Raw genomic sequence first — 20,544 nt, 5'->3', positions numbered from 1 at the left:
GTGGCCAAGGAGGGAGTCCCCGGAGTCCGGGCGTCGCTGGTCGAAGTGGACGCGCCTGCCCTTGGCTTGCCGCCCCCTCGTCTCCTAGCGTTGCCTCCCGGAGGGGGGGCTCCGCTGGTTGGGGCGGGTGGGGCCGCGCCTGGTCGGGCGCCATCGCCGGCCAAACGCGGTGAGGGAGAAGTGGGAGAAGTTCCTGCGAGAGGCGAAGCTTTGGTTTGCTCCGGTGCCTCGGGCCACGGCCTGTCCCCCTCCGGTAGGCCTGAGCTGGCCCCCGTGGGGGTGTTGCCGGAGGACCCGGAGGCGGGGGCCGTGTGGGCCCGGGTATTGCCGGGGGCGATAGCTATGGACCATGAGCCCCGGGAGAGTGGGGGCCCCGACGAGCAGTGCTGTGAGGCTCGGGGGGGGGGAGGAGAGACTGCTTCGCCATTGGCTTCCACGCCGGAGGGAGTGCAGCGCCCAGAGCCAGCTCAGGAGGCGGCCTGGGCGCCCCCTCTGGATTGTACCCCGAATGTACAGGCTCAGATCCATGTGGAGCCGACAATAGAAACTTTACCGCCCCCGGTGGTGGAAAACAAAAAAAACAAAAAAACAAACTTTTGACAAATGGCAAAAAACGCCAAAGAACTATTCAGTCCCAGAAAATAGGGAGCTCTCGCAGTAGAAAAAATGTAAAAAGCTCAACAAAGGGGTTACTGACCCAAGGAAATTACCTAACCCAGAAAAAAGCCATAAACGCGCACAGCAGCTCTGTACATTTGAGAGACTTTTTCAACCTTAAGCTACCATCAAACCATGTCAGAATGGTCGAACTAACAGATCTTGAAATTCTAGAGGCCCTAAACGATTGTATGCCAGCCTCCAAACAGAGACGGATTGATTACCCTACATCACAGGGTCCCTCCTATCCATCAAAGGAGGACCTTGATCTAGCTGGACGGAGTAAAGAGCAGTCGCCTCCAAACAATAGAGGCCAAGATTCCCAGAAGCGGCCGGCGCATCAAACATCACTGTCTACTGGTCAATTTCTGAACCAAGAGCCTGTGGAGGTGACAGACAGTCCCACTGTAACAAAGAGAACTTTGGCTGAAAGTCCTACTTTGACGGAAATCAACCCACCTCTCCCTTTACAGTTATAGACTAAAATTCCAACACTACCAGGAAAAATAAGGGTACTTAACACAATCACTTCACCCTTGGAATCCAACTCTTTGATGTCGATGGCGAATTCAAACTTAACTACTAAACACTTAACCTTTAACATAACTGAGGACGCAAACCCTGCTTCAATGCCCACACATGCGAAGTCCACAGAAAGTCCACACTTGGCACAGGATGATTGTGAGGGACTAGAGGCAGAGCAGAAAAAGAGGCGGGCGCAAAGTGACAAAAGTGACCATTCAATTGTAAACATTGACAAAGAACCTCTAGAAACTGTTAAAGGTAAATTGGTCCAAAGCCCTAAGTCACAGACAAACAGCACACCACCATGTATAAAAAACACTGTGCAAAGATTTAACAATGACCAAGATCTGTGTGACCCCTTAAACGTGGTTAAATCACGCAGAAAATCTATGGACCTTAACAAACCCTGCTCCTCGTTTCGAATGTGCTCTTCGCCTCATTGGCTCGACTCATCGGTGAAAGGGAGATCCCCTTTGCCCACAGAGCAAAATCGGAAAATTCCTACGACAAACAACCTTGATATGCCCGCAATTATGTTGACAGTGACAATCGCTCTCTCTCCATTCATGAAGCTGTATGAAGGGATTAGCGACACGTTGAAAGATCGCACATCAATACAAGCGTCGTTGCTGACCACACTGACTTTTTTGAAAGCCTATATTATATCACAGGAAAACACCAGAATAAGTGTAGCCCAAGAGAGGGCCCTGAATCCCGTGGGGACAGGGTTCCACCAACACCCAAAAAGACTATCCAACAAAGAAGTCGGCACCCAAACAGCTTTCACGATTGTCTTAACTGTGAGCTCAAGCGAGACGCCGACAGTAGCAAAGGCCAATCCAAATAGTGCGGCAAAACCTGAGACGAGCAAATCTACACCAATATTGGAGCCAGTATTTGTGCTGAATAAATCTAATAAAGGGGACGCCTAAAGAAAACGTCAAGTTGTTAAATAAGTCTGGGAAAAAAGCACCTTCAGTAGCGGAAATAGCAACAACAATTGAAGTCTTAAGCACAAACGAATCACCGAAAAAAAACAAAGAACTCTTGGAGTGTGAGGACTTGATGAACTTGAGCACTTACTCTAATGAGGAAGTCCAGCAAAAAATAAGGGTTGAAAAACCAAGAAAGGGGCCTAAAATTGTAACTCCCCGACAATCAGAAAATCTCAACAAACTCACTAAAGAAGAAGGAAAATCTTATAGAGTGGAGAGTGGACACATTAAAGGAGAGTTCCGGGACTTTTTTTTTATTGTCCCTACGGGTCGGCCATGTGTTTGTAAGCATAAATCGGTAGATCGTAGGAAACTTTCCTATGGACCTTACCCGACTTTTCGCCCATTATCGCACTCGAAATCAGCCTCCATTTTGTGATAATCCTATCATTCCGCCGCATCGACCTGGCTCACCTGCCTTTGCGGCACTAAATCAAATCCCCCGCCCCTGAGCCTGACATCAGCAGACGCGTACTGCCCATTTCAAGCACGTCTCGTGTCAACAATCGCTGCGCCTCAGCTATTGACGTGTTGCCATGGAAATGGCAGGACGCCTCTTTCCCCAATAAGTATAAACAGACCGTTTCACAACATACAGCAGCAGATTTTCGATTCCATTCCTCTCTCTGTGTTACTTTGAGTATTCTGTGACTCGTTTCAGTGCTCTGGTCAGCTACCTTCGCCGCTTGTAGCCCGTGTGAACAGATACCAGTACCACCGCTATAAATTATTTTACTATCTTTACCGCACAATGGCCACAATAATGCCGTATATGTACGAGCCCGAGTACACCGAGGAAGAACTACTGGAAAGGCAAGCACGCGAAAACGATGGGGATTCGGACGGCAGTTGGGAGGACCAGTCAACGGATGAAGAGCCTGGACCATGTCGCATGGACGGCGTCTCCACCTGGTGCACGTGCAATCGGTGCGAGCTAATGCCAACTGAGGAGGAGAACTGCTGCTGCCGTGAAAATTCCGGGTGCTTGGCCTACATTTCGGAAAGCGAGCAAAGTCAGCAGGAAGGCGAGCAAAGTCCGCAATGCATCACCGAGCTGCCAGAGTTCAGGGAAGCCTGCCTCTCACGGACAGTGTTGAGGATGATGATGGTGCTTATGCACGAACTTCGTGGCACTGTTCGTCCGCGTAATCCGAGTAACGAGTAAGTATACTCTGTTTGTGATGTCAGTGATGCCACCACTATTTCATGGTCGTCTCCCACATATAAAATTACATTTACATATCATTCGAACGCATGTAAATTGGTTCCATATAGTGCATTTTCTAGATATAATTTTTTTCTAAGGAAAATGACATGTGTTACCTGAATCGACATTGATAAGAAAGTTTGGTCAGTTTAATACAGTTTGCATCTTTTTTTTTCACAGGTGGTACAGGCTGGTGGCCTATCGTTGCTTCACTTGGTGGCTTCACGGGAGGCTCGGACACCGCGTTCGGAGAGTAATACCTGCCTGTGCGGTACTTGCCATTAGACAACATTTCCCCAGTGACAGTGGACAATACCGCGGATTTTCCCTCGATGTGCTGCAACCTCAACTTTACAATGTGTAATGTTTATTATTTATGTTTAATTAAAATCTAAAATAAAGCCCAACATATATTTTAACAATGGTTGTTTTGATTTTTTAAATGAATCTAGTGTATATTCTCCTGGGAGGGTGAGGTATTTATAAACTCACCCCCCTGCCTTCCATGTAGTAGATCCTGCAGCCATCCTCTTACATTCAGTTAGATGGCCTCTCCTTGGTGAGGCCCTGCGGCAAACGGGTCTTGTCTGCACGACCACCGCCCCGATCCACCCCCGGCCCTATCAAAGGCAGTTTGCACCGGGGTACTTGCGCTGCTGGCAAGTGGAGCTGTCAGGGAGCGATAAAGGCCAAGAGGTGCCAAAGACCATGTACACTTCAAAGTGGTCTATAGAGCATGGGTTTGTTGTTCCCATGTCTACCTCCAGACCCCGTGTCTCCTGCCAAGCATCCCCCTCACGCTGGACGGCCCCCTGCAATCCACATAAGTGTGTCTCCATTCACGAGTCTTCCTGTGTCTTGTCTGCACGACCACCGCCCCGATCCACCCCCCGCCCTATCAAAGGCAGTTCGCACCGGGGTACTTGCGCTGCTGGCAAGTGGAGCTGTCAGGGAGCGATAAAGGCCAAGAGGTGCCAAAGACCATGTACACTTCAAAGTGGTCTATAGAGCATGGGTTTGTTGTTCCCATGTCTACCTCCAGACCCCGTGTCTCCTGCCAAGCATCCCCCTCACGCTGGACGGCCCCCTGCAATCCACATAAGTGTGTCTCCATTCACGAGTCTTCCTGTGTCTTGTCTGCACGACCACCGCCCCGATCCACCCCCCGCCCTATCAAAGGCAGTTCGCACCGGGGTACTTGCGCTGCTGGCAAGTGGAGCTGTCAGGGAGCGATAAAGGCCAAGAGGTGCCAAAGACCATGTACACTTCAAAGTGGTCTATAGAGCATGGGTTTGTTGTTCCCATGTCTACCTCCAGACCCCGTGTCTCCTGCCAAGCATCCCCCTCACGCTGGACGGCCCCCTGCAATCCACATAAGTGTGTCTCCATTCACGAGTCTTCCTGTGTCTTGTCTGCACGACCACCGCCCCGATCCACCCCCCGCCCTATCAAAGGCAGTTCGCACCGGGGTACTTGCGCTGCTGGCAAGTGGAGCTGTCAGGGAGCGATAAAGGCCAAGAGGTGCCAAAGACCATGTACACTTCAAAGTGGTCTATAGAGCATGGGTTTGTTGTTCCCATGTCTACCTCCAGACCCCGTGTCTCCTGCCAAGCATCCCCCTCACGCTGGACGGCCCCCTGCAATCCACATAAGTGTGTCTCCATTCACGAGTCTTCCTGTGTCTTGTCTGCACGACCACCGCCCCGATCCACCCCCCGCCCTATCAAAGGCAGTTCGCACCGGGGTACTTGCGCTGCTGGCAAGTGGAGCTGTCAGGGAGCGATAAAGGCCAAGAGGTGCCAAAGACCATGTACACTTCAAAGTGGTCTATAGAGCATGGGTTTGTTGTTCCCATGTCTACCTCCAGACCCCGTGTCTCCTGCCAAGCATCCCCCTCACGCTGGACGGCCCCCTGCAATCCACATAATGCCACGACATATACACGTCATTCATTCACAAACACACCCCTGGTTCGAATTCTTTATAACCCACTTCATATTTCTAATGAGAACTTCTTTGCGCTTTGCTAGTCAACCCGTGAAGGTGCTGGTTATCTGCTCTTCGTCTCTGTGAACTTCCGTGACCACTTTGAGCAAACTCGTCAGTTTGCAACCTGTGAACTGCTCCCTGTTCTACGACAAGAAACTACTCTGATCCCTGCATCTAACTGTTTGTTCGTCAAGGTAAGTCCATGTACCATAATCATTTTGCGTCCAATTTTTTAATTTATATCTATTTGCTAGTAGTCATCAAATTGCATCCATGTTTTCTTTTCGTTCACGACAGTACATGCAAGGAACTAGTCACATGTTCTGAGTTTAGTCAAATTACTTTTTCTATTTTTTGAAAGTTATTGAAATACTTATCCGCATGTGAATAACGTGTATAGTTCCAAGAACCAAAACGGACCTTGCATTGAACCTTTTATGTGTCATTTACTGTTTTAACACATTGGTATTCATAGAGAATTGTTGATCTTTACTTTTCAGAACTTTCCATAATGCCTGCCTGTTCCATTGGCGGTTGCCCTTCGAAGACCCATAACAAATCTGAAGGTACTATAATGCATGTTTTCCCTAAGACAATAGATCAGATAAGAGAATGGGTCCGATATTGCGGATATCCAGCCTCTGAGCTAGAAAGTAGAGTCCTAGAAGTCTTTGCGGACAAGAGGGGTGATCGATACCGCATCTGCAGCAGGCACTTTAGCCCAGACATGTACTCCACATCATTGCTAATAAAGAAGAAAACACCGCGAGCGAGGCGAAAATTGCTCTCAACCGCTATTCCCACTCTATTCGTCCACATCCCTCCACTGGTGAGTCAAGTGTACGTATTTATCTCTCGGCCTTGCGGTAGTGTGTAGCATTAGCTAACAATAATTTCCCCATTTATGTATCCACTCAATATGAAGGCGGAAGATTCTCCATCCGTGTCGTTATTGCAGTCATCAGCCACTTCAAGCGCCTATCGGGTAATCTTACTTAGCTATTCTGACACTGACTTGTTTTAGGCATGTAAATCAATAGTTTTAATTGATCGTGTAATTATTTTACCTAATGGTACACCCTTGTACTCGTCCTCTAGTCTTTGTTTTCAGTTATAATTATTGTTATCCAAAATAATGCAAGTACTGTCTTTCAGGGAGATGCTGAGGAGTCCAACGCATTGACGACAACCGTAGATGTCACTCAGATGCTCGAGGTACGTTTCCGGACAGTTCCATCGATGGAGATCATCAGATCTTGCATTCTTGTAGCGTGATTGTTACACACAATGTTTCTTTCGTTTTTAGCCATTGATATGTCCTTCTGTCGTCGCCCTCCTATTTGTCTTCTTTTTTCAATATTGTGTTCATTACTAATGAAAGTCCTATGTTTCAGGGAGTCGATGGAGCATTAGTCCAAGTAGAAGGGGGAGCATGCAGTTACGGGTCGGCGCAACAGCTTGCAGAAGTGTGCACCGCAGTTACATCGTCCCTTGATGTTCTTATGCATTTCGAGGTATGGATACTGACAGTTCGATCAAGCGAAATCATATGACGTGATTACATCCGCTATACTTCCTTCTTTATTAACGCAAGTACTATGTTTCAGGGAGATGACGGAGCTTCTTCTACAAGAACATCACCCCTAGTAGTTGATGCAGATTTCTGGGTGGTGACACTTCCAACGATCGAGCAAATCGAATCATATTTAGATATCCATTATTTATTTTAGACAACTGATCATTTGTGCAGGTCTATTTAGATGAGCCGTTCACGCCTGCACAAACTTTCTGTTCTTTTTATCAAAATAGAAAACCATACTAATGCAATTACTGTGTTTCAGGGAGTCACTGAAGCATCATCTTCAATAATATCATCAATGGAAGTCTATGAGGAGCCCGAGGTATGGATCTTGACAGTTCCACCTAACTAGATCAACAATGCGTGAATAATTGTCGTTTGAATGTTCTACACAAAGCGCTCATTCGTGTTTTGCTATTGAGATGTACGTGGGTATTGGTCCCCAAGTACATTTTGTGTTTTCGATATTATTATACATACTAATGAAAGTTCTATGTTTCAGGGAGTCCATGGAGCGTCAGTGCGTGATGGATGTGCTTATCAGGAAAACATAGTCGTTGCAGCGCGAGAGGAAGTGGAGACATGCACACACGAGTCGGAGCAACAGCGTCCAGATGTTGAAGTTCGAGGCAAGAAAGTTTCAAAGAAAAGAAAGCAAAAGAAGGTTAGTGTCCTGTTCACTATATTATGTTGTCTTTCACTGTCAATAGTTCAATACTGTAAGTTGTGTTTAAACTGAACATCCCTTTTCTAATCTGTCCTCTAGTTGCGAGTGGGTGTAAGAACTAGATCTACACAGACAGTGAAGCGAACGAGAGATGTTGCTTGTCAAACCTTTTGGCAGGGACTTGAGACTGGAGATGCATCGTGCCAATGGGAAGAATATGAAGTGATTGACAACGGAGCTATACCACCACCAGCCATTGATAGTGAATGTCCTCCTGGTAGTTTGGATGCAGTCGGAGATCAATTCACAGAATCCACACCCGCAAAAAATAAGAGCGCGCGAAAGTTGAAGACATTGTTTTTTTCTCCCATCTCCGGACAAGGAACAGATGTTGCAATGGAAGAGAATGACGTGGACGACAATGAAACACCATCAATATCACTCAGCATTGCGGAAGACGATATCAGAGATTGTACCTTTCATGCGAGTGACATGTCCTCAACGTTACAGGCCGAACCAGCTGGGATGCAGAGTGACAGTATAAGGAAAGAGGCCAAATTCATTGTATTCGATAGCTGTTTGATGGATATTATTATGATGATGAAATGTGGGCATTCGGTTGGTGGGGAAGTATGTGGGGAGCCATTGATTAATGTGACTCGTGCAATTCGAGGCACTAACCTTAAAATACATGCCACCTGTACACAATATCATCCGTTCGCATGGTCTGCACAACCCATGCTGGGGCAACTGCCAGCAGGCAATCTACTTTGTGCAGCGGCCGCACTTTTTAGTGGTTCAAGTTTTAAAAAGTTACAGTATTTCTTTCAGTTTGTGGGAATCCATTTCATTGCGAAAAGTCAGTTCTACAAATACCAAACCGATTATCTATTTCCAGCCATCAGCGAAGCTTGGAGAATGGAAAAAATGTCAATGGAAAGTACATTCGCGGGCAAACGCTTCAGGCTAGCCGGTGATGGACAGTGCGACAGCCCAGGATTTTCAGCCAAGTACTGCACCTACCACTTTCAGGACATGGAAAGTAAGAAAATTGTGAGTTCGGTGGTCGTGCAGGTGTCACAAAGTACATCCTCAGTGGCCATGGAGAAAGTTGGCTTTGTAGCATCATTGCAAGAACTACAATCGCGGGGAATGGTGATCGACCTGATAGCCACGGACAGACACGTTTCAATTGCCAAGACAATGAGAGAACAGTACAAAAATATAAATCACCAATTTGACGTTTGGCATCTTGCAAAATCAATCAATAAAAAATTGTCTGCTGCAGGTAAAAAAAAAGAATTGCAAGGTATTTCACAGTGGTCCAAGTCAATCAGCAACCATCTTTGGTGGAGCTCAAAAACATGTGAAGGGTCGTTGGAAATTCTACTGGAAAAATGGCGGTCAGTAATGTTGCACTGTAGCAACGTACATCGATGGTCGACAAATGAGCATTTCCACAAATGTGAACATGGCCATTTGTCCACAGAGGAGGCACGGAAGAAGAAGTGGTTGATTCCTTCATCACCCACTCACAAAGCCATTGAAAAGATTGTATTTGATAAAACTATAACAAAAGCTTTGAGGGGACTCACGGAATTCTGCCACACAGGAGATTTGGAGGTGTTCCACAATATGTGCCTCAAGTACAGGCCCAAAAGATTGCATTTTGGCATGGAAGGCATGATAAATCGGACTCTTTTAGCGGTCTTGGCACATAACCATAATGTTGGCCGTCAACAAAGTAGGACGACCGGAACTTTAGGGACGCTTCGCTACAATAAGGCCTTCACTAAAAGAAGTAAACAATGGGTGATCAAACCAGTGTTTGAGGATATGCAATATGAGTTTATTGAGAGACTTATCGTAGATGTCCTCGATAGGCACATACATGGAGTGGTGAACGAACCTATGCAGGGGACAACTGCATTGCCACCCAACATTGCCTCTGTTCCATGTCCACCTAAAGCAGAGCTCATTGAGAAATACACATCACGGTTTAAATGATTGTAATTTGATTGTCTGTTCTCTCGAGTCTCCTCATGTTGCAGGCCCATTGCAATTAAACCAAACAGTAATATAAATCATTTTTACAAAAATTATAGAATGTTTCCGTATTGCAAACACATGGCCGACCCATAGGGACAATAAAAAAAAAGGCACGCAGACAAGATGTCCCTAAAACTAACTGCAGCTAACTAGAAATGTGTGCTCGCTCAAAGTGAAGGTCAGCTGCTTTGATGTTTTGCTCGGGTGGCGGAACGGCCCACGACCCAATATAAGGTTCTATTGTGATTTGACCTTGACAGGCCGGGACCATCCTGAAAGACTAAGAAAAGATAATGAATAAAAATTCAGAAACGAAACGATGAGCCACGTTCATTAGAAGAAGTAACGTCGGCAAAGAAGGAGTGGTGTTTCGGGTCTGCCCTACACAGAGACACAATGGAAAATGCAAATATAATGTAAGTAACTTTTGATGAGTTTATACCGCAATTTCATTACTATACAGTGGCTTTAAAGACGGGTTCAGTTGTACTTGTTCGTTCTATGTGGCATATTGTTTTCTACCGCGCACTATCTTGAGGAGAAACATCTGCTTTTACTGAAGCACCTCAAAACCTTCCTCTTTGCTTCTGCTTTCTCTCTCCCTCTCCCCTGCTACAACTGGTCCACTGTCTGCGACCTCGGTCCTGGGCCCTTCCACTCTCCACCTGCACTGCCTCCCTGTCAACCCCTGCACTGGGGGACTGTCTCAGTATCCTACAGCCCCCCCTTCCCAGCACTTGTTCTGCACTTACCTTGCACTTGCCACCAGCTGGCCCTATTTATTTATTATTTTATGCTACTTACCTTGTACTCCACTCCCCCCCCCCCTCCATGCCTCGCCACGCCTTTAAACACTTGTGTACACCCAGTAGCGCTGTCCTCGCTATGAAATGAATAATTTTAATAAGGATCTGATGGTGAGACTAATTTCATTTTTTATGTTTTTAGGTACATCATTCACTACTGTCTGTGTCACGAGTACCAGACACCTGCGGACGGGTTCTACAGCCGCCAGTTGCTTCTCCGCGTGAACAACGTTACCACCCTGACCATTTTATGGGACGATCGCCAAGTACAAGTATGCCCTTACGCGGTACTAACGGTTAGATGCAACATACCTACCGTTGTGGTGGCCTAGTGCCTGGTTGTTGGAACAGCCATGCGATTATCAGTGCGACCGAAGAGCTTATTTTTATCGTAAACCAACACCCTGTGTACTGCACACGAACATCGCTTCCCTCAAGACGAACTAATTTGGATCGAGAGCAAAGAAAAATGCAAATCGCTGAATATTCTCTAAACATTTGATGTCCAATAAACGTACTTTGCCAAATGTACAATCTTGCCGTTTGCTTTTAAACCACGGTTTCACATTCCGAATTGTGGCGCTGTATTGTGAGATGCTCTAAGACCCTGTGTACAGCAAAGGACCATCGCGTTCCTCAATACGAACTTTTTGGAACGTGAGCAAATAAAAATGTAAATCGCTGAATATTCTCTAAACATTTGATGTCAAATAAATGTACTTTACCACATTTACAATCTTGCGGTTTGATTTCAAAGTACAGTTTCATATTCCGAATTGTGGCGCGCTGTATTGTGAGCTGATCTGTGTTGATTTCCGGGGTCTGTGTGGAGTCGCGTAGAAGACGCCTGGGCGCGTTTGCCTACGCAGCTCAGTCACGTCACGGATAGAGGCGGGGAATATGAATGTTTTGATAAAGTCTGTTTCAGGGGCGGGGGATTTGATTTAGTGCCGCAAAGGCAGGTGAGCCAGGTCGATGCGGCGGAATGATAGGATTATCACAAAATGGAGGCTGATTTCGAGTGCGATAATGGGCGAAAAGTCGGGTAAGGTCCATAGGAAAGTTTCCTACGATCTACCGATTTATGCTTACAAACACATGGCCGACCCGTAGGGACAATAAAAAAAAAGTCCCGGAACTCTCCTTTAATAGTAGACATGGAAACTGAAAAAGTCCTACCAACATTGCGAAATCAGGAAACTGTGAGAGTTCTTCGCAGAGGTACTACAAGAGACATGAAAGATCGCCTTCCCCTCAGAGGAAAACAAAAAGGTATAAAACATCGCCAGAACCCAGCGAAATACTGCACGGGCCTTTAAAACCCCATTATGTTTCAAGAACGGAAAAGTACAACAAAGTGCACACTAAAAAAGAGGCAACAAGATGGATCATGAAACTAGAACAGATTGACGGAAATGATGACGTGATCACATTAAATCGTGGCACAGTGCTCACCTTATTTAGTTACATGCCGTCACTAAAGCAAATGAGATCTGAAGAGCTACTAATTGTCGACCCGAGTCATAAACGGGGAAAGGCACTGGCCCATTTGTACATCACTTCCGTAGACATCAAAAACAAACTGGAAAAAGATTCTAACAAACTGCTTAAAATGGGATACGACCTAACAGAGTCATCGAGAGAGATCACTACAAGGTCAAGCGTATTTTCCCGTTCATGTAAGCCCGGCCCGAGTCAGAGACGAGACATAGAGACCATAAACCATCTACGAGAGAGAAGGTGGAAACTTAAGGACCACTTCAAGGAATCTAAAAAGTCTCCAGAACAAACGTTGGGAGGGCACGCCTCCAGGTCCTTATTAGGGGACCTTAAGAACAGAGAAACTGAATTCACACCTTCAAACAGACTATCGTCTCAGTCTCACCACGAAACACGGAGGTCGAACATCCGTGGACAAGAGGAAAAACCAACCAAGACGGTGGTCTTCTCTAGAAAATCCCCGATAAGGAACTTGTGGGCTTGGCTTCCAAAAGTGCTACAAAAACATAAGTTAGCAACCCCTGACTCTGGACCACGCCGACCAACTGCAACGACACCTAAAGCCAGCTACAGGAGAAATAAAGCTTTGCTCCTGGAATACAAGAGGCCATGGTCATCTTACGGCACGTAGCAATATAAAATTAACAGCATTTGATGTCCTTTGCTTCCAGGAGACCTGGCTAACTGAGCTGCCCTCCCTCGATAGTTATGAAATCTTCTTGGCTCCTGCTAAAAAAGGCCCGTTGGGGCGCCCTTCATCGGGAATCTTGACAGCGGTTCAACATAACTGTGGTTTGTCCAACGCAAAAGTCTTGAGAAGCAACCAATCTTTACTAATGATCAGACATGAGCTGGTCGAGCGCAAAACAAACAAAGTTAAGAACGCAAAGCTGACAATACTAATAATGAATATGTACTGGAATCCATCTTCTGTTGACGCCATTAACTTTGTGAGATCGATGGAACAAGCCATTGACGAGGCTACTGCTTTGCACGGCGCCTCATATCTTTTACTGTGCGGAGATATCAACGCGTCTTGCCGTCAGGGAAAACAAAAAGAACATTTGGGTCATAACACCTCGACCTCAGTTTCAAGAGGGATGGTTTGGGCAAACCTGATTCATCTCGAGAATTACACAATATGAGTGAGGTTTTGCCCAATGAAACCTTTTTGCCCACATTGGAAAATGGTTTATCCAGTGCAACGATTGATTCAATCTTTGTCTCTGACAGTTTGGCCAGACTAATCACTACATATGACGTGATACGGACAAGTAAAAGCGACCACAACTTGCTTTACGTCACCTGGCAAACAAAACAGACTCTTACTTCAAAGTCAACAACGCTCTTGGAAACAAACAATCGAGGATCTAGAATAAAAATGTCAGCTAAAGCAAGAATTGACCTTAAACAAAAGTACTGCGCCCAAAACCCTTATCCTTCGGCAAATGAGATCGAGTATTTACCACTCCTAGATATCTATAAAAAGAAGAGGGGACCAAAAAACAACGTAGAATCTAGGAAACACCTGTATGACAAACCTTTGGTTGAGAAAAGGAAAGCGCTAAGGAAAGTGAAGAGGATTGCCAAAGCCCAAGGTTCCATAAAAACAAATCAGGCAGTAATCGAGGCCACCAGGTTATATAAATCATGGCTAAAACACCACAGATCGACACTATACCAGCAAGATGCCGAGGAAATCCAAATAGCCATACGAGGGAACAAAAGCCGAGAATTCTGGTCGCTCCTAAATTCAACTACACCACAAGATAAAGCAACTATAATTAACAACGTAGGTGAAGCCGCATGGGTAAACTTCTTTAAAACTCTCTTTGCACCACCTGAACCAATCATGGCGTCAAAGAAGATCCTTAGTCTACGGAGCAGACGCCTTGCCCAACATCCCCATATCTCTTTGGTCTACCTTAGAAGCAACGTTTTGGCGGGCAATTTTGGGGCTCCCAAAATGTGTCCAAATAGCCTGCATAAGGCATAAGGCAAGAACTCAGTTTACTTTCTCTCAAGGGATCAGTAAGATGTAATTCTATGATGCTCTACCGCAAATGTCTGCTTGCGGAGAAGCCTTCAGTATACTATCTGATCTTACAAGAAATAAACGAGTTGAGCTGCAAGATGCTAAACAGCTGGTCAAATCGGATTAAGGAAATTCTACAAGAGGTCTCATTCGATATGGAGACCCTCAATAACAATCCAGTAAAAGTACTGAACCGACTGAAGGAACTCGACTGGATCAAAACAGCCGAAAAAGCTGCATCTTACAAATTAACAAAACATTTGCCGGCGAACATCCGAAAACTGAACAAGCTCCAACCGTTCATCAAACAGTTTCCGTCCAAGCAAGCAAGGTCCATGTTAATGAGAGCAAGACTGAACTTATTACATACAAATGAGATATTATACATACGAGGACGTGCGACAACAAATGGCTGTAGACTCTGTGGTCAAATGGAAGTGGTGGAAACCATCCGCCACTTGCTACTTTCTTGCCCTGGGACTTTGAAGGCAAGATCACTGTACCTGAGCCATGTTTTTTTCGGACTTTGTGCTGCAGGACAAAGCCCTGTGTTGGGCTAAGCTAATAGCGGGCGATAAGACATCATGGCTATTGGCATCCTATAACATCCTACGTAACATACAAGAAATCTTCCAAGATTTAACAGATCCAGCTACGACCAGTATTCCTTAAACCTCAGTCTAGCTGGCACCCGCATAACCTCTTACAGAGACAAAAGAAAAAAAAAAAAAAAAGACAGAGATAAACAAAGAATATTTTAATGGGAATAGAGTCTAAATTGAAATAGAGCTCTACTCTTCTTTTAGATTAAGACTATGATCTTCGTTTTGTAAAAATCTTAAAGGTAAAATACAAAATAAAAAAAATAAAACAAATAAGGTACTTAAACGGTGCACCATCCCATCAGATATTGAGGTTTTTATAGTTTACTCCCCCACACGCCTCGCCTTCCTCCCAGCAGCATAATAACTCATTAGAAAGGCTCACGGATAATCGGCTTTAAAAGGACCAAAGACACGCGACCTTCAGACAGCGTGTTCATTCAGAGTCTGTCGCTCGGAGCTGGGCACACGCATCATAACTGGTTCGTTCAAGCGAGTATTGCATAATGATGGTAGACATGTTGTACAAACGGCCCACAAAGCAGAAAAATATTTAATTTCGAGATTACATCAACCCAGTTCAAAGCTCAACTTTCAAAAGTAAAAACGCAACCTGGAAAAACGAATGCATACAATCAATGTGGAAGGAAAAAAAAAGTCGGTCTGCAGACGTGCATAGTCACACACTAGCTTGATTTTTATTGAACGTGCGCCATTCAGATCCACTTAATAACTGTTTGAGGGGTTGCAGTGACTGGTTAAGCACGGAGAACGAAAGGCAACTCGCATAACAATGCCAAAATCGCCCTACTTAACACAGCGAGAAAACGACCCAACAATTAGAACATAGTTGCTGTTTTTCTTAAATCGAAAGGGATTGCCTGCGGGCATGTATTACACAACTCGGCTTTGATTTACAAAAAAAAAAAACAGAATCACACGGAGGTCGTTGTACAGAGCATGGCCCGAACTAAGCGTAAATACATTATCATGGGCATACTGTTTTAGTTCAGCACACATTTCATAATTGCAAGCACTAACGGGAATACAATTTTTTAAATTTAAAAATCCCTGACCAATACAAAACGAGGTACTCACACGTTACTCGTTGCTCCGAGATGGTGACAGCTACAAGGAAGCAGGAGAGAACAGCAGCCCATTGTAAACCCAATAATCTCATTTTATGAACTAAAAAGGCAGCTGGATAACTGGGATTTTCAGAGGTTGCTTTTTTTTCCGCCAAAATTCCACACAACAGCTCTCTCAATCTTCTTAACGCTTGGCTCGGGCTCTGGGGAATACGACAGTGTTTATGAAAGCGTTTTCAGCTGCCGGAGGGAGTGTTGTACTGTGGCCTGAGAGGAAATGTTATTACAAAGAGCAGCAGTCCAATAAAGACCCAGGACATTTCCCGGAAACACCCTCCGCCCCCATTCCCATCCTCCTATGCTAAACTTTTAGGTTTGCCAAACGCTTAATTGAGGAACTGCATTTCACTCCATGGGAGCACACGGGGGTTCGTTTTCTTAGCTGTGCAGATCCTCCTCAAAATATATCCAATCAGAAACGGTTGCGTAAAAAAAATTTACACCCACTCCCCTTGCACACACATGAAACACAGAGCATCTAAATTAGAGGTTTGCGTCATCTAAAATCATTAAATGCCGTGGAGGTGTACTTTTCTTAAAAACGCACTTTTGATAACTCCTCATATTTATCATCCCCTGTTGCAGGCTTGGACGCCTTTTTGTCAGATGTGATTAGTTTGCTCGGAGACATAACCGTGTATTGTGGTACTTTGAAGTTTGCTTTTCCCATTACAACTGCCAGACCACTAGTATGGTGTGTCACCCACCCCCTCCCCTTCCTGGGAGCATGGCATCTCCCAGGGCTCATGCTATGGTCACATGGTGGTGACCATGTGATTAATATAATAAAAGGGATGAGCCAGTTTTGGTCGGTCGATGCCATGGAACCCAGTCTCTGAGGGCCTGCTGCTGCAGGGCTCTCCACCCGGACAGTGCCCCTGCTGGGCAACACTGTCCATGATGGTCTCCCCCCATGCAAGTAGAGCCCCTGTCAGGCAACCCTACTGGCATGCACCTGCAGAGCCCCTGCTGGGCAACCCTGCATACAGACACCGGTGCCCCTGCTGGGCAACGCCGGCGCAGTCTTTGGTGTTGGTTTGGATGCCCCCAGGCCATGGAAAAGCCTGTGTGCTCAAGGGCTGGCAGGGCGCCCCCTGTCAATCTCTGTCAGCTGGGTGCCCCCAGCCTTGGTCTGCCTGGCCTGCGTGACCACAGGCCAGGACATAACATTGGCGACGAGGAGGTCGGGCCCCCATGCCCTGTGGTGAACGCAGCTTTCACCGCTCCTGGAGAGAAACCCGCGAGACCGCGGTGGCTGTCCAGCATCTAGTGCTGGGCCCTGCGAGGGGTCTGCGTGGTGTGCCACCCCCCCCGGAGAAGGAAAGGAGCAGCATAGCTGGGGGTTGGGGGTCTCGAGGATCTCGGGCCCACGGCAATCATGGTAAGAAGAGCCACGTGGTTGCCCGTGCCCTTCACCCATCATGCCCGGGAAGGGCGGCGGTAAGTGTGTGCTGGCGCTCCAGGTAGGCACCTCTGGCCGGCGGCTAACAGCATCGCCCTAACTAGAGGGGAGGGAAGAGCTGCGTGGCTGGCCGTGTCCCTCATCTGCTGTACCCAGGCCCCCAGCAGCGATTGCAACTGCGCTCTGGGTCAGAGCAGACGGAAATGAAAATGGCCCTAAAAAAATCCCAGGCTCTGGGCAGTGAATGGCGATATGCTCCATGCCAGAGCGAAATTAAAATGTAAAACGCTCCATAGAGGCGCGGGAAAATTAAATGACACGCTCCATGTCGGGGCATGAAGGAGGGAATGCACAAAGCCCTCTGAAGACTCTGGGCCCATCAGTGGTGATTTGGGCAATGATGAAGCTCCGTGTAGCCTGCACCCCCCCTATCAGAATTGCGAGAAGGTATAGGGGAAGTGGGGGTGCGTGGCTAGCGCGTATGGCGTGAGGGAGCAGCTCCCCTGAGCTCCCGTCCCAGATCCTGCAAATGATCCTGTTGCAGCTGTAATTTTATATATTTTTCGCAGCAGAACACAGCACCAGGTGTATAAACTCCCTTTCCACCATCCGGTGCATTTTCTGACGGAAATCGGACCTTGTGCATCGGTGTAGCAGCCGCAGAAGACGACTCCCATGCACCTCGCAAAAAGGCGCGGAGTGCCTGCGGTGCTTGGTTGGGGAGGGATCGAGCCCACTGAAGACGGCGGATCCCTCAGCAGTGCAGGGCTGACTAAGCATGGAGGCTGTTTCTCTACCCATGGTTACACCTCGGATCGGCTCGAGTGCCCTTACCCTCACGGCACCCAGGACTCCTTTCTTGGAACTCCAGATCGCAGAGAAACGAGCCATACGTATTGATCCTTTGAGCCAGCACAAGCCCAGTATTAGCCATACGCTGCCGCACACTTGTGTACAAGGCCACCAGGAACACGCAGATCACTTGGGTTGCAGCACACGGAGCAAGCCTCCGTCATGACGGCGTGGGACTTATATGCTAACCCTGCAGGGCTACTCGATCCTTCAATACGCTGTAAGCAAGGGGCGCCAGACAGAACTGGGCCAATAGGAAAACTTGCACCACTCAATCTGCAGTGCGCAACATGAACCCCCTGCACTCAACAGAAGAGCCCACAGAACTTTCCACTCATCCTGTCTGTCACTGGAAGGTTGCTACCTGGGGGCTACACCTCCCCGTATCCCTGTCACTATAACACATGCAAGGGGCGACACCCTTGCCACATGCCACAACTTGGGGTAACATAACTGCGCTAGACATCATGCACTGGGTTTGACATCACGGAAAGACAAGAGGGTGCGTGTCCCTCACACTTGTACTCTGGTTGAATCCACTGCAGAAGGAGCTCTAACACCGCGTGTGAGGGTCTCACCCCTACCCACGATTGAGGCAAGTTGAATCAGGGGCCTGCTGCACATTTCCATGCGTAACACATCACGGCAGCACTGTACCAGGCAGACGCCATTGCAATAACTCAGGAGACCCGAATAGGAATGTCCCCCTCCAGAAAACAAACCTAAGTCATTGATAATGGATTCATTCACAGCGGTCAGGCCCAAACAGCAACCGAAACACGAGGCCGCCACACAATAAGAACCACCCACCTCCGATAACAATCCTAAGTATGCACAAGTACTGCAGGCCATTGCAGCGCTCAGATAGTTTATTGACACCAAAATAGACGAGGTCAAATCAGACATGCAATTAATGCGCCAAGATGCCCGCAACTTAACCGAGAGAGTGACCACGGTGGAAGCAGGTCTGCAAGACACTGTCGAGACCACCTCAGATCTGAAAGCTAGGGTCCAAGAGTTGGAGATGAAGGTGGCACGACTCGAGGCGCGATCAGAAGATGCGGAGGGACGCGCCTGCCGCAACAATATACGCATATTAGGAATTCCTGAAGATATGTAAGGATCAAACCCGACTAAATTTGTGAAGACCATGCTACAGCAAGAAATTGGGGCCGGAAAACTCTTTAAGGATTCTCGGGGGAGAGGGCTCGCAGATCTCTGCAAAAACAGCCCCCACCAGGATCATACCCACACCCAATGATCGTGAAAATCCTAAACTTTTGCGACAGAGAAACGATACTTAAATTCTCGAGGGAAGGAGGAGAGATTAAACAAAATGATTCCAGGATCGTCATGTACCCGGATTACACCCCTATAGTGCAGCGTGCAAGGAATTCTTTTGTGCCAATGAAGGCAAGGCTCCGTAAACTCAACCTCAAATACATGCTGCTATACCCATCACGCCTCAAGGTGCTCTACAAAGGAAAGGCGATATTCCTGGAAACCCTAGCTGCGGCCAACATGTGGCTGGAGCACAACAACCTGGCCGGAGACGAGGAGCCCATTACATGAGCTGATGTGGGATGTGGGGACCGAAGGCTCCGTATGAGCTAGCGGCTACATTGTGTGGCCACAAGATGCAGAGCTATTATGACCACCCACCACTGCAATACCATTAGCTGCTACTGTGGACAGGAGCCCACAGAACCACACATGCAATCCGCTACAACCCACTCTATTGGAACCTGTGCAGGCCTGTTGCAGGCACACCACCCGCATCAAATGACCTGGATGTGTCTAGATGGCGCAGGAGCTCCTGAGCGTTGCCTTTTGGAAGCAACTGCTGGGGGCAGTTCTTTGTTGTTATTGTTTGTTCTCTCATTCGCTAGAATGAATGTTAATGTAGTTACGATGTCTCCGTATAAAGATGCAATGATCTGGGGACGGGCTAGCTGGAACCAGGTGTCTGGGACGCAAGACACCCTTACTGCTTGACCACCACTAGAGGTGTCGATCGCAGAGGGAAGGTAACCCTAGATCTCTCCCCTGAATCACTATGGCAGCTCGCATTAATATGTTAACATGGAACATGCGGGGATTAGGCACTTATCTTCGCAGAAACAGAATTAAATCTTTCCTGCACAGGAAGAAGGTTGGAATAGCCCTTCTACAAGAAACTCATTTAACAAGGGAATCCATGGCCAAGTTGCAGGGACACTGGGGCGGGCAGGGGTTCGGGGCGGCCTACTCCAGACATGCTAGGGGTGTTCACTTAGATCAGCCCCCAACTCCCCTTCCAATTAAACAAGACAGAGACAGACCCAGAGGGCAGGTATGTGATACTATGGGGTTGTATTGAGCAAATAGAGGTATGCATTGTGAACTCATATCTCCCCAATAGCAATATCCCAGCTCACCTGAACCTAATGTATGCCAAGATTGCACAATATAGGAATGGCTTTTTTATCTGGGGGGAGACTTTAATTGTGTATGTAACCCGGAGATGGATAGATCCACACCCCTACCAAATG

General features: G+C 47.0%; 1 protein-coding gene across 1 annotated transcript in view; it reads right to left on the bottom strand.

The window, feature by feature from the left end:
- The window catches only part of PROS1 (protein S), an 858,149-nt gene extending 842,169 nt beyond the window's left edge, over window positions 1-15,980 (bottom strand). The window contains exon 1 of the mRNA XM_069637200.1: window positions 15,710-15,980. Coding sequence (XP_069493301.1) covers window positions 15,710-15,791 — 82 coding nt within the window. The 5' untranslated portion in view covers window positions 15,792-15,980. The remainder of the gene's footprint in view (window positions 1-15,709) is intronic.
- Window positions 15,981-20,544: the final 4,564 nt, after the last annotated feature.

The sequence above is a fragment of the Ambystoma mexicanum genome, chromosome 7p (genome assembly GCF_040938575.1).
Source record: "Ambystoma mexicanum isolate Mex_15411 chromosome 7p, UKY_AmexF1_1, whole genome shotgun sequence".
Taxonomy (NCBI): Eukaryota; Metazoa; Chordata; class Amphibia; order Caudata; family Ambystomatidae; genus Ambystoma; species Ambystoma mexicanum.
The sequence above is the reverse complement of the archived record's forward strand: the minus strand, read 5'-3'. Positions and strand labels throughout refer to the sequence as shown.